Source organism: Myotis lucifugus, unplaced genomic scaffold (genome assembly GCF_000147115.1).
Source record: "Myotis lucifugus unplaced genomic scaffold, Myoluc2.0 scaffold_37, whole genome shotgun sequence".
NCBI classification, from domain to species: domain Eukaryota; kingdom Metazoa; phylum Chordata; class Mammalia; order Chiroptera; family Vespertilionidae; genus Myotis; species Myotis lucifugus.
Window position 1 is genome coordinate 728,519 of NW_005871085.1, and position 14,874 is coordinate 743,392.

The 14,874-nt window shown below is 46.8% G+C and overlaps 1 protein-coding gene across 1 annotated transcript; it reads left to right on the forward strand.

Annotated features, from left to right (window-relative positions):
* The first annotated feature begins 9,332 nt into the window (after positions 1-9,332).
* On the forward strand, positions 9,333-11,540 carry LOC102417579 (olfactory receptor 2A12-like). Its single transcript, XM_023752665.1, has 2 exons — positions 9,333-9,351; positions 10,591-11,540. Exons 1-2 carry the CDS (start codon positions 9,333-9,335, stop codon positions 11,538-11,540), a joined length of 969 nt encoding a protein of 322 aa, XP_023608433.1.
* Positions 11,541-14,874: the final 3,334 nt, after the last annotated feature.

Genomic DNA, 14,874 nt, shown 5'->3' on the forward strand with positions numbered 1-14,874 from the left:
CTAAATCCTGGGTCTCTTAATCCTGGCTGCAGGCTCTTAACCACTGCGCTCTGCCACTCTCTCAAAGGCACCCATGAAGAAACAATTACATCAAAACCTCGCACCAGGAAAATGCCATATTCATATCCACTCTCCTTTCTCCATCAGCCATTCTGTCCCTGCTCCTTCCCTGCCTCTGCAATTCTGGTAGAGAAGAAGGGAGCAGACGCCTCATCAGGGTGCACCAGGGATGAGGGTCCCCCTGAGAAGGATGCATGCAAATCTGGGGAAGTGTGCTGGAGACCCCACTCCTGCTCAGTGAGGGCAGGCGCACCCTTCTCTCCTCCCCCAGTGAGTGGGCAGAGACTAGGGTGGATCTTTTGTCCATTCTCAGGGATGCCCAGGGAAGGAAACGCTCCCATGGCCTCCCTCAGTCTCACCTACAAATGACCAGCACCCTGTTCTGCTTGAGTCGCCTCCTTCACTCCTGCGGCAGCATCAGCCTGGTTCCTCTTGATCTGTGTGCTATGGGCAGAAAGCAGTTCACCCCGCTCCCTGGCACGGTGCCCTACATGGGAGATGTGCGCCTCTCCTAAGTGTGTTGGACGCAGCAACCCTGGAGGGAGGGGCTCCCAGGGGGCAGACCTGGGGCCCTCTTTTATCGGAATGGGGTTGGAGAGCGGATTTCCAATCCTGAAAAGCCCTGAGGATTCCCCGATGCTGATAAATGCAGCACAGAGCCTCTGGGAAGATGAAAAACACAGCCAGGCAGTTAATGTCCCCAAGGCATTTCAGGAGTGGCCCCCAGAGCAGATGAACTGGACATCCTTGTGAAGTTTCCATTTGGGGACTGAACTTCCTTCCCACTGAGACTTAGAGGAGGGAGGAGCCCTGTGGCTGAGCTGCACGTTTCTGTGTGACACAGTGATAATACTGAGATGTGCTTTGTGTCCTCTCCAAACACCTTTGTGTGTCTTTTATGTCCTCAAGCATTTTATTCAAGGCCACACACCTCGTAGAGGCAAACCTACGGCTTGACTATAGATTATATAAATACTGCCAATACTTATCAATATCCTCATAACTACCACTTATTGAAACCTATTATCCAAGGCCACACACCTCATGGTGATATAAATGCTCCCAAACCTATTACTGCAGCATAACTACCTACTATTGAACATTTACTCTTATCAAAGGCTATGCCAGGCAATTAATTCTCACAACAAGGTCAGTAAGCCATTTGACAGATCAGGAGGCACAGAGAGTTTCAGAGAATTAAGTGGCTTGTTCACACCACATAGCAGATACATTGTGCCGCCTGAACTTGAACCTAGATCTGTCAGATTCCAAATCGTTCTACTGCAGCGTCTCCATGGCCAACGTGCAGTACTGGTTTACAGGGTATGTATAGTCAGGCTGGAGGGCATCTATAAGGCTGGTGTAGGAGCCAGGTGGTCAAAGGCCAGGACAGATGCACAGTCTTCCTCAGACCCACGTGGAGGACACTCTCTTGGCTCCTTCTGGAATCCCTGAGGCAGGAGACTGGCTCAGCCTCATTAACTGCTGTTGGACAGAGCTCACTGGGCAGAGCCTGCCTCATGGGTGGAAGGCACTGACCAACTATGAGAGATGGTCCAGTCCAGCAAGGTAGAATTTAACTTCTGTAGGGTGTGGTGACGAAGGTCAAGTTCAAGGCAAGGTGAAGTTGAGTTTGGGAACTGGGGGACTTCAGGCCAATGGGGAATACTTTTACCTTGGTAGAGGCCAGTGATGAGGAATCCAGATCAAGTGATAATCAAGGGTCAAAGAGTGTCTGTGTGTAGGATTAGGGCCTGGGTCACTAGGTGGGACCTGAGGTGAAGAACTGGACCCCTGGAAAGTGCAGGGGTCCTGGACACAGCAAGTCATCCTAAAGGACAGGTTCTGAAGGCAAAGTCCAAAGAAGTCCTATTAGTATAGCTGGAGCATAAAGGCGAGCAAGTCAACAGCTGGGCGGGACTGGATGCTTCCCCAGAGTTTGGGACTGTGACTGCTTAGGTCCCCAGAAACATAGCACATTCACTCAGGCAACTCGGATTTTTAGGTCTAACAAGTATCAGCCGCAGTGGTCGGCCCCAACTGTGGGGAGACAGCAGGCAGCCAAGAATGGGATTGGGTAGGATGATCTCATATTTTAATTTTCATGGAACAGTTCTGGTTTATTCCTGTTGTAGATCAATTAGCTCCTGTAATTATTTAAAATATTCCCCTTCACTCTCAAAATGTGTCTGAGTTTGACATGCTATGGTGTCCTAGATATGGGGGCTGTAGGCCAGGTAGCTACCTGATCTGGGGCAGCTCTAGCCAGGGCCACAGGCAGTAGATGTTTCACAGGATGGTCATAGATCTTGCTGTATTTTCTCTCTTGACTATTTGTCTATTCTCTATATCATTCCCTTACCCAGACTTAGGTTTTGAAACCCCCAAGACACAGAGCCAGGGATTGTTGTGCAATACAGAAAGAAGAAGAAGAAGAAGAAGAAGAAGAAGAAGAAGAAGAAGAAGAAGAAGAAGAAGAAGAAAAAGCCAGGTTGGTGGTTGAATGCTGACTCTACCACTTTCTCACCATATGACCTTGGGCAAGTCACTTTCCCTCCTCTGAGTCTAACTTTCATCATATCAGAACAGAGAACAATGCTGTGAGGGTTAAGAAGGTGCATATAAGGTGCTTAGCACACGTCCTGGTATCCAGAAGGGGCTCAGTCAATGGCAGGTACTATACTGACAGCAATCACTGAGCAGTCCTAAGGGTCAGCCTAGTTCTTCTCTGGGTGGGGGAGGGAGAGAGAACACTCAGCAGCAGGGGCAGGAACCCAGATGCCTGGATTGCAGTGGAGGGCTCTTGCCCAGGCCTCACGTGTCTCAAGCAAGTGAGAGGGAACAGTGGTGGTAATTTTCTTCCTCCCCCCAAAAAGGAGGAACCTCTTGAACATGAAGCAGAGATTTCATGTTCAAGAGGGGATTGCACATCTACTTATATAAAAACCCTGGGTGGTGTTCATCATGACCAGTCTGGTGACCAAGTGGAAGAAAGTCAGTCTTGCAGGGGTTGTCTTGGAAACGGCTGCATCCTCCCCCAAGCTGTTTCCTGGAGCTGTTTCCTGTAAGGGCGGGGTTTGAGGCAGGAACCTGCCCTGGGAGTGTGGAGGCATATCTTTATAAAGTGTGCCACGCCAGCACGGCCAAGGGTGAACCTGAGTGGGGGCGGCTGAAAGGCTTAGAAAAGAAAGACAAGAGAATGAAAGCCGGGTCTCGGTGGGATGCTGCTTCTCTGAGAGACAGTGACCACGCCCACAGCCATGCCTTTATTTTATAGCAGATGCTACAAGGCAAAGTAAGGGCGTGACCAAGATGTTTACAACATTCTCCTGGGTTTCAATCCTACTCAACTACATGCACCTGAACTCTATCAAGCCCACATCACTCAGGCACGTGGGGCCACGTGTTCCGACCATAGGTTCAAGCTTACAACTACAGCTGTTGGCTATAATTGTGCTGGGAGGGCCCTGCCCTTCAAGCTGGGACTTGCACGTGGCAATGAGAGGACTGTGCCCTCTCATCAGTCCAAGGCTTGAGCCTGTCCAAAACACTGTAGTGGCTCCCCACAATAAAGTTTTAATTCCGTTTCTTTGTTACTAATGTTGTGGCCCTACCCCATAACAAAGAAACAATTTCTGGAGGATGAGGCCCAGTAATCAGGATTTTAAAAACATTCCCAGGTGATTCTAATGTGCAGCCAAGGTTGAGAACCACTGCTATAGATAATATTAAATTAACAGCCATATTGGTCTAGAAACGTTCAACATAATTTTTTCCATTTGTACAGGGGTAACACACTTTATTAAATATCTAAGGTCTTAATCTACATGGATTTGATTACAGAAACTAATAAAGTATTCTCTAAATTTAAAAAAAAGAAAGAAAAAATAAGAGAGAAATATAACAGAAATTTTCTTTGTTGTATGTGAGAAACTACAGGGTAATTAATTTCTTCTCTTTTTGTGTGTGTTAATCCTCACCTGAGGATATTTTTTCCATTGATTTTCAGAGAGAGTGGGAGGGAGGGAGTAGGGAGAGTGAAAAACATCAATGTGCCTCCCATTGATTGGTTGTCTCCTGCATGCGCCCCACCTGGGCCAGTGCTCAAACCTGCAACCCAGGTACATGCCTTTGACCAGGAATCAAACCCGAGACCCTTCAGTGAGTGGGCCGACCCTCTACCATTGAGCCACCCTGGCCAGAGAGGTTAATTAAATTCTTCTTTCTACCTTTCTGTCATTATGAATTTTATCTGATGAACATGGATTACTTTGCTCAGAAAACAGGGAAGACTCCAGCAGGAATTATCCTGGGTATCAAAGATTCCACGGGGGAATGGCCTCCAGGCTGGGAAGCAGGATTCTCTATTTCTCTTTCAGACTCTGCAACCTTAAAGCTCAGGTAGAGTCCTCATGAACAACACAGAACTCCCAGAAGGACCGGAGTCCAACTTGAGGGGCTCAGAAAAGCTGAAGGAGGGGCCCCATCCCCAGGCTAGGGACTTGAGTGGTCTTGGCTGTCACCCGCCCCCCTCCCCCCCAAAGCAAAGTGTGTGGGAGGCACTTTACAATCAGGCAGACCTAGATTGGGGTCTCAGCTGCCTCGAACAGCTGTTTGACCTTGGACAAGTCTTTTCACCTCTGAACTTCAGTGTCCTCGTCCACTCAGTGGAAATAACATGCTTCTTTCACAGAGCAGTAGAGAATTAAGTGAAATGATGCCTGAGTCAGGCACATGAAGGTGTATAATAAACGCCGGTCCCTTTCCCCCTTTCCTTCCCTAACCCCAGAAGAATGTGCATCTAGCAGAAGCCCCAAAAGAGCCTGCTGCCCGCAAAAGTTGCTGCTCTTGCCCGGCCAGTGTGGCTCAGTGGTTGAGCGTCAACCTATGAACCAGGATGTCACAGTTCAATTCTCGGTCAGGGCACATGCCCCGGTTGCAGGCTCAATCCCCATGTGGACTCTCTCATCATTGTTGTTTCTCTCTCTCCCTCTGCCTTCCTCTCTGAAATCAATAAAAATTTATTTTTTCAAAAAAGTTGCTGCTCTTGTGTCTGGATGTGTTAGCCAACCACCTCCCCCTCCACATGTATCTCTGTTCTTCCCACCCGAGTGGCCTCCCTGCCTCTGGTCTGGCTTGTGCCAGATCATGACACCAGGTTCAGCATTGGGTGGAAGCACAGCCTGTGTGGCCCGACAAAACCGCGTTCAGCATCCCAGCTCTGCACAGCCCGCTTCAGGCTCCAAGCTTCCATTTCTGTATCTGTAAAATAGGGATAGTACTGCTATGAGGATTTAGTATCTATCAAATATCTGGCCCATAATGACTACTCCAAGTAAAAACAAACCCAATGGCAGGCATTGTTATGATACAGGGGGCACAGCTCCATTTGACAGTGAGGAAGCTGAGGCTCTGGGAACCTCAGTGACTTGATCAGATCGCAGTGACCAAGTCCATCTGATGACAATCGCTGGGTCTCTTGTGCTCAGTTGCTTCCCCAGAGTTTGCTCTTGCTGAGCGGAAGGGCGGGGCCATCCCTGTGCCGTCAGCGGGAAGTGTCTGCTGGGGCTGCAGCCTGGAGTTAAAGATATTGGAGGCGGGTGAGGATCCAGCGTGGGGAAGGTGGGCAGGATCAGGGCACAAGGGCTTATCAAGAAGAGAGAAGGCGACTCAGACAGCCCCACACACCCTCATAAGGAAAAGTAGCGCAGGTAAGGGCTACTGCGTTGTAATGCAGATGGGATTCTGGAGAAGAGAGAAATGGGAGGGTGGAGGGCAGATATGGGGCAGAGGGGAGCTTTAGAGAGCATATCATTGATGTCAGCAGAGAACAGTACTTGCTTTCAGCTCAGGACAAGACAGGCTGGGAGGTGACGACCTGGAGTGGGGGTGCCATGGACTGGGGCAGGGTCTCACTCTGAAGGCAGCATCTGCATGGGGTGTTAGGGAGGTTGCACATTTCAGAAATCCATGTAAAGTGTGCTCTGGCAGGAGTGGGTGAGTGAAGGCGGCCGCTGCCCCAGAGGTGCACCTGCTCCCTGGACCCAGCTCCAGGCCCCTCTCTGACCCTCGGATTCTATCTCCAGTTTCCATCTCTTTCCAGTCTGGTGCTACTCTGCCCTGCTGCTCTGGTCCTCTGTGTCCATCTGTGTGCGTTGATCCTTCCTGATGTTCCTCTGTGTCTATTCTGCCCAGTCTGGGTCTCTCGTCTATGCTCTAGTCCATTTTTGCTGCTTGTAGATGGGGATCTGCCACCTCAGACCCCGCTATGCTCCTGCTCTGTCTTCAGTCTTCCAGGATCTCCGGAACCTGCAAGGCTTTCATGGCTCACCCCATCTGTCCCCTGGCCCAGCAGACCCCTGGCCCTCAGAGGAGGATACACCTGGTTACTCCAGAACCAGTGCTCTCTCCTCTTCCCAGGCAGCACTGAGAATTCCAGGGGCTGCTGGACATGGCAGGCCACAGGGAAGAGCCAGTTCTGGCATCACCTGCCTGGCCTCTGACCTTCCCCTCATGCAGCTCGCTGTGAAGAAGGAGACCATGGTATGGAGGGCAGAGGGCGGCAAGCAGCCTCAGGGAGGGTCAGCATATGACTGTGTTGCTGTGCACGGAGTGGGCACCAGCAGCCTGGTGTGATTGCCTCCTTGCACCTGCTTGGCCAGGTCGGCTGCCTGGTCAGCTGTCACTTCACTTTTTGGTTACAATTTCCGGTCCTCTTGCCCCCTTTCATTTCAGCGTCTACCCTGGAGGAGGCAGGAAATGAGAAAACAAGTGAGCAAGTAAGTGGCAGAGGAAGAGGAGGACCTGTGTTCAGGCGGTCAGTCCAGCCACATTCTCACAGAGGCTCAGAGAGAGCGTCCCCTGGTGGTTATGAGCACAGGCACTGCAGTTGGCCACCACTGTGTCCCCGGGCAAGTGTGTCACCGCTTTCCTTACGTGTAAAACGGGGGTAGCGATCATGCCTGTGTCACAGGGTAGCTCTGTGCAGGCTCGTGTTCAGCGTGTAGGCATTCTGGTACAACTTCTGTTTCCTATGACATGTGTTTGTTCTGATTGGAGGGTGCCCACAATGATTGTTAAATATTTCAACCAGCACCCCATTTATGGGGATAAAATAAAGCAGACCATAGTGCTTGGCACATAGTAAGCTGTTACAGCAACAATAATACTATAATGTATTAAATTATTAAAGTAATTATATTATTATATATAATTGCACATTATTGTTATTCAGTTGTTGAATTTATTATTTAAAATAATATTCTATATTATTATTTATTGGCTTGGATAGAAGTTGAGAGAAATGCTAGAGAGATTCATGACCATTGGTGCCAACTCTCTCAACCTTCCTCCCTCCACCAACCTGTGCCCTGATTTCTCCTGGGACTTGTGACCTCCAGGCACACATCATTTTCTCCAGATCTCTGAGGAACAGGAAGGAAAAGCATAGGAAGAGAGAATGTCTATACTCGTCTTTTCTGTCTCTCTTTTTTTTTTCACTAGGTCTCCTGGTCAGTATTTATTGGGTCTTAATATGTGCCAGGCTCTGTATTAAGTAACGAGGTTACAGTGGGAAACAATAAAATCATGCACCTTCAAGCTGAGCCACTCAGTGGGGATGTGCTCAACGTGTGGAGTTTCCAAGTGAATGCGGGCTTGCTGCCTTGGGCTCAGACAGAGTCCAAGGAGCTGACCTGGGATCCATCTTCTTCCCAGGTCTCCTCTCTGCATGTGGCATCTTGGGCCGCTGTGCCGCTTTCTGCTTCAGCTCTTGCAGTAGCTGGAGATTTTTCTAAGTGTCTGGCCTGCCTTGGAGTCTGGTGACCAAAACTGGATCTGGCTTTAAGGAACCAAGCCAGGATATCGGTCTAACTTTCTTAGACTTTGCCCTGTAGACAATGGAGCCATTGAAAGATTGAACTAGTGGTTCCATCAAATCTTTGTTTTAGAAAGAGTGCTCTGTAAACCAGTGCACAGAATGAGCTGGACCAAGGCCCAGCTGGAGAACTGAGATAAAATCCGAGAGAGAGAGAGATGCCAGTGTCTGAACCAGATAGTAGGGGATGGATGGGTATGAGAGGCACTTTGGAGGTGGTGGCAATGGAACCTGGGGACAGATAGGATGTAGTGAGATGAGAAAGAAGATGAGGAGATTCCCCCAGGTTTCTTGCTGGTATGACTGCATTGATCTTAGAGATGCCACCGATTTCTTCCAACCAAGAATTCTTTGCCCTCATGACTTCCTTTTCCCTTTTGAGAATCCAGGCCAGAACACATTCAGTACATGGAGGACTCAGAGAAGTTGAGCTCCGGTTAGCTATGGTTTTGCTGCTCGTGAGAAACCTACTGCAGCTGAAGAATGAGCGAGATTCAGTTTCTCCCACATGTTCCCTCTCTGAGTCTCATTTCTCCATTTGTGAGATGGAGATAATGACCCCTGCCCTATACTCTCACAGAGTCATCATAGTCACCATGAGCTCTCTCATGAGGCTCAAAGAGAGAATGAATGTCCAGGTATATTGTAAAGTACAGGCCAAAAGCTGAATTCTATAGTTTTAGCCCAGATGGAGGTACAGAGGCCGGGCTCCTCATGGTGGATAATGATGTCACCCTTTGTTTTCCCTCACGTGGGGTTTCTGGTCCCTAGACTGAGAGTCAGGCAATTTCTTCCCAGTGAAGAGTGTTTTCCTTTCAGGAGAGCTGGGGGAAGGATGATGGGAACCCAGGGCTTCAGGGAGCCCAAGTTTCCCACCAGGGGTCCTGGTTGCCAAGCAGCACCCTTGGACACATGCCGCTGGTTTAGAGACAGTGAGTTCCACTTGCCCTCAGCCTTCGTGTGTGTTCAACCAGGTCAAACACCCTTTATCATCAGACTCCTAAAGAGCAAGCCATTCATTGGCTGTGTGGAAAAAAAAACAAAAAAAGAAAGGAAGGAAGGAAGGAAGAAAAGTTAGAAATGGCAGCACATTTTTTGGTTCTTGGCCCTCAGGTAGAAGATTCTCATATCTTTGGGATTCTTCTTCCCACGAAGAATGTGGCTTGCAAAGTAGGTATTTTTATTTCTGTTTTGCAGGTGCGGAAACTGAGGCCTACAAAGTGAGCTATCAGCCCAGAGTCACACAGCAGATAAAGCCGGAGCTGGGATTCCAGCAGAAACCGCTGTCTCTAACCCCACGCCCTTTCCACGCTGCTGTGTGGTTTCTCTCCCTTCGAGACGACCAGGCCCAACCCACTGTACTTTTCGCAGAAACTAAGGCCAACCTGGGGAGACAATGCAACCTTTGGTTAAAGGTAGGAATTTAATGAAAATAGTTATCTGCCAGCTACCTAAAAGCTATTGAGAAATCTCTGAGAAGGTCCTAGAAAAATACCTAGCATATATAGGAAGTTCAAAGTGTATTCAGTCTTTTGGCCAAAGTCAAGACACCATCTGATGCATTAAATGTAGACACAGGTTCTTATGAAGACTCCTTCATGATGTTCCAAAGGAGAACAAGCAGACTGCAGAACAAGTAGGTTGAGTCTGATAACTTGGGAAAGGAGTAATACTGACAGCATTGAGATCGCTCCCATTCCCTAAGTACCGACGATGCACGTGTCATCTCTTCAGTAGGCTGTCCTCCCCCTCGGGCCACTTAAGTTGAGAAAGACCTAAGAGTCAGTAAGAGGCTAAAAAAAAATGAATGAAATGCTCGGAGAAGCAAGAGTGAATGAAATGCTCAGAGAAGCAAGAAGGTGGGCATCTGGGAGAATGAAAACTGATGTTTCCTTGGGTAATTTGGACCTGAATCTCGGTCCTGTGTGTGGAGAACCATCCAGAAATGCAGCTAACATTTATTACGCACCTACCACATGTTAGGCCTTCTGTGTGATGCTGTTCATGCCAAAATATCACCCAATCCTTGCAGCAAACTTGTAACAAAGCAACCATTATTCTCATTTTGTACTTGAGGAAGTAGTCTCAAATGGATAGAATGCTGGGTAAAGGGCTTGCTCAAGGTCATTTATTCAGTAAATTATAGAGCCAAGGATTTAGAACTCAGCATTCCTTCTAACACTCCATGGCCTGTGATGGGTAAAATTAGAGTGGAAAAATAAATTGATGTCTTCAACAGGACCAAGTAGGTCCTCTCACTAAAATTTGCCAAATTTCATAGAGTACTTACACTAATATTTATTTCTAAACACCTGGTTGCCTAACTAAGGAGAAGAGGATATTAAGGGGAAGTAGAGATCAGCTAGTCCAATGCCATCATTTCACAGCTGAGGAAACTGAGGCTTAAATGGGTAATTGCTGGTGGGTCAGAGGCAGAGTCTAAACCAGATGTGAAAGCCCTTTCCTCTTCATAAATTTCCTGGGAGTGGTGGCAATAGACAAGAGCGGTGAAATAGGCTGTCATGCTGAGGGGGGTCATGGTGTTTCATCAAAACTGGACACTGACCACTGCCCTGACCCCATCAGTAGCCCTCACCCTGGTGCATAGTTTAGCTAATCCTCTGTCTGAATCAGTGCCTTTCTTTTTCCTTTAGAAGTAGAACACGATGCAAAATCTAACCAGTCCTATGTGACTGAATTTATCCTTCTGGGCTTCTCCTTCAGTCCCAGGATCATGCCTCTGCTCTTCTCAGCCTTCCTGGTGACCTACCTGTTGATTATTCTGGGCAACAGCTTAATCACCATCCTCATCTGCCTGGACTCGCACCTCCACACACCCATGTACTTCTTTATTGGCGTCCTTTCTATGTTGGATCTTAGCTACACCACTACAACTGTGCCCCAGATGTTGGCACATATGGCCAGCCAGAAGAAGACCATCTCTTTTGCCAGCTGTGTAGCCCAGATGTACATTTTCTTGGTGCTAGGCATCACCGAGTCCTGGCTTTTTGCCATCATGTCTATAGACAGGTATGTGGCCATCTGCCACCCACTCAGGTACAAAGTCATCATGAGCCCATGGCTGTGTGGGGTAATGGTCATTTTCTGTGGACTCTGGGGTGTCATCTCTGCTCTTGTCTACACTGTGTTTGCCATGCGTCTGCCCTACTGTGGCCCCAACAAGATCAACCATTTCTTCTGTGAAGTCCCAGCCGTGTTAAAGCTGGCCTGTGCAGACACCTCAGTCAATGATCGGGTAGACTTCATTCTCGGCTTTAGTGTCATCCTGGTTCCACTTTCCCTTATCCTTGTCATTTATGTCAATATCTTCATTGCCATCTTGAGGATCCGTTCAAGCCAAGGGCGGCTGAAGGCCTTCTCCACCCGTGCCTCCCACATCACTGTGGTCACCATGTTCTGTGTGCCCGCCATGGTCATGTACATGAAGCCTGGCTCTGAGGCCTCCCCAGAAGAGGACAAAAAGTTGGCCCTGTTCTACAATGTCATCTCTGCTTTCTTCAACCCCATCATCTACAGCCTCCGAAACAAGGATGTGAAGAGGGCTTTCCTCAAGGTGACAGGCTGGAGTAGGGACCCAGAATGAGACCCTGGGAGGAGAGCTTGGAGACAGAGAAACAAGACTTACGATGCACAGCCAATGCTCAAACACTCATTCACATGACTCAGTAGCACCAGTACACACTCCCCTCAGCCTCGATCTCAACTCTATACTGGTCCTTGGGGGACAGCCCATGATTTAGCTGACAGATGGACACCATGAAATGTCTTCCAGGTGCATCAGTCTTTTAGTTCCCTTTTGTTCTGGAGCAGCGGTTCTCAACCTGTGGGTTGCGACCCCTTTGGCGGTCGAACGACCCTTTCACAGGGGTCGCCTAAGACCATCCTGCATATCAGATATTTACATTATGATTCATAACAGTAGCAACATTACAGTTATGAAGCAGCAATGAAAATAATTTTATGGTTGGGTCACAACATGAGGAACTGTATTTAAAGGGCCAGAAGGTTGAGAACCACTGGTCTAGAGCCTTAGTAGTTAACAAAAAATAGGTATCTAGATATTAAAATCTTTTATTGAGACAAAGGGAATAGGTTTGGGGGTATACCCTGTGTCTGAATCTTGAGAAAGACTCATTACCTTCTGGAAACTGCACACATAGTATTAGGTTAGGTGGAGAGAAGGGCAAGGGCACTGACATCAGAGGATTCCTGGCCCAGTGAGGAGGAGCAAGGAAATGTCATTGCAGTGGCTTTGTGTGCTTCTTCAGATGTGCATATGGAAACAAGTTGGGAAGGCTTGTGGCCAGGTGCAATCTGAGCCCTCTGACCTTCCCAGACTCATCTCAGGTCACTCTGTTCCTCCCCTCATTCCAATAAACTGAACTCCATCTTTGCCTTGAATGTGCCATACTCTCCCATTTCAGGGCTTCGACATATGCTATTCCTTCTCTTGTCACCATTAACTCCATCCCACCTCCATCCTATCCCATTGTACTGTTAACTCCTGTTCATTCTCAGGTCTTGGCTTAAACTGCAGCTCATCAAAGAAGCCTTTCCTTGAGTCCTCAGAGTGAGTTAACCTTCCAAACCATCTCATACCTCTCCCTCATAATAATAAAGACATGAGGTGTCACATCTGGGTTCTCTGCTAGATAGCAAGTTTTACAAGGCAGGGACCATGATTGTCCAGTTGACTGCCATGAGTGGAGAGTTGACAAATTAGGTATAGCAAAATGCAGGAAGTAGTGGCAGGTACAAAATGGGGAGGAAGTAAAAAAGATTAAATGTTGTTGTTCAGCTATAGTCATATGAGAAAAATATTTTCTTTTGTTATTAATAAACATGAATTGAATTAGTGGAATATCATTTGTCAAACTAGCAAATTTAGGAAAATGGTGATATTTAATGCTGGGAAGGATATAGTGAGACTGAGCCACACTTTCATTGCTGAAAAGAATATCATTGGTTCTACCTTTCCAGAGAAGCACTGTCTTACACATAGTAGACACTCAACATATCTGTTAAATGAAGAATAATAATACTAATAATTATGGCTCTATTGGTTAAACATTTATGTGCCAATATAGTTAAGAATTTTACATATATTCATTTAATAAAAATATCAACAAATGGAAAGCATGTAACAAACCTATATAATAAAAGCCTAATATGCTAAGTGTCCGGTCCTCCTGTCGTCTGTTCAACCAATCAAAGTGTAATATGCTAATGATATGCTAAGGCTACTCAACCGCTTGCTATGATGTGCGCTGACCACCAGGGAGCAGATGCTCTGACTGGTAGGTTAGCTTGCTGCTGGGGTCTGGCCTATTGAAACTGAGTGAGAGGGGCCAGACATGCCCTGGAGCCCTCCCATGGTCCCTCCCCAGCTGGCCAACCTTCCATGTCCTTCCCGGCCCTGATTGTGCACCTCAGCCTGGCCTGCGCCCTCTTGCAATCCAGGACTCTTCAGGGGATGTCAGAGAGCTGGTGCATGAATTCGAGCACCAGGCCTCTAGTATATACCATAAACCTTTACGGGATCTATATATTTGGGTCCAGAAATTTTACTTCTAAGGTTTTGTCCTAAAAAAAAATTAGAAATGCAAAGTTTTATCTAAAGTGTGTTCATCAAAGAATTATTGGAAACAGCTGTAAATAAGCTATCTTAATTTTAGTAAATATTATGTAATTAATACTATATACTATCATGTTTTTGAAGCAATATTTAATTACATTGAAAAGTATGATATAATGTTAGGTGGGTAAAATCAAGATTTAAAATTGATTAAGTGCTCTAAACACTCTTGTGTATATAAGGTTAATCCAAGTTTTATAAAATATTCATAAATTCATTTTTAAAAGCCTGAAAGGATATGCAGTTGACTCTTGAACAATGCAGGAGTTAGTGGCACTGATCTCTGCAGAGTTGAAAATCCACGTATGCCGGGGTTCTTGTCCCAGCATCAAGAAGGGTTCAGAAAATCTGGAGAAGGCTTTGCGTAGATTTTAAATAAGAGGAGTCCAGAGACGAAATATAATTTTGAAAGGCATTTGGGGGTCAGAGGAGCTTAGCTAAAGGAGCTAAGTTCTAAGGTCTTAAGTCCAAGGCCTTAGGTTCTCCTCGTGCCCAGGACCCCATGCTTTTTATTAACACAACTTGTCCTGAGGCAAGGCAGAGATATACACTTCAAAGAGTATACAGAAACATCGTCAGAATGGGGGAATTAGCCTATGGCTGTTCAGGTGTTTGGCCAGTAGAAAGCAATAACATGTAGATGAAGATGCCTTTTAGCTGTCTGGCAGCCAAGAAATCAATTTAATGTATCCTATCAGATTTGGGGAAATGCCTTCAGCCATTCCCAGATGCAGCACTGCTGTCATGCTGGAATTGGTCTCCGGCACATGTATAACTTTGAATCCCCAAAAACTTAACTACTAATAGCCTACTGTTGACCAGAAGCCTTCCTGATAACATAAATAGTCAATTAACACATATTTTGTATGTTGTATGTATTATATATTGTATGCCTATAGTAAAGTAAGCTATAGAAAAGAAAATGTTATTTAAAAATCATAAGGAAGAGCCCTAACCTGTTTGGCTCAGTGGATAGAGCGTCGGCCTGCGGACTGAAGGGTCCCAGGTTTGATTCCGGTCAAGGGCATGTACCTTGGTTGCGGGCACATCCCCAGTAGGGGGTGTGCAGGAGGCAGCTGATCGATGTTTCTCTCTCATCGATGTTTCTGACTCTCTATCCCTCTCCCTTCCTCTCTGTAAAAAATCAATAAAATATATTTTAAAAAAATCATAAGGAAGAAAAATCCATGTACTATACTTATTGGGAAAAAAATCCATGTATAAGTGAACCCATGCCATTCACACCTGTGTTGTACAGTTGACTAGGGTCAATTGTATATTA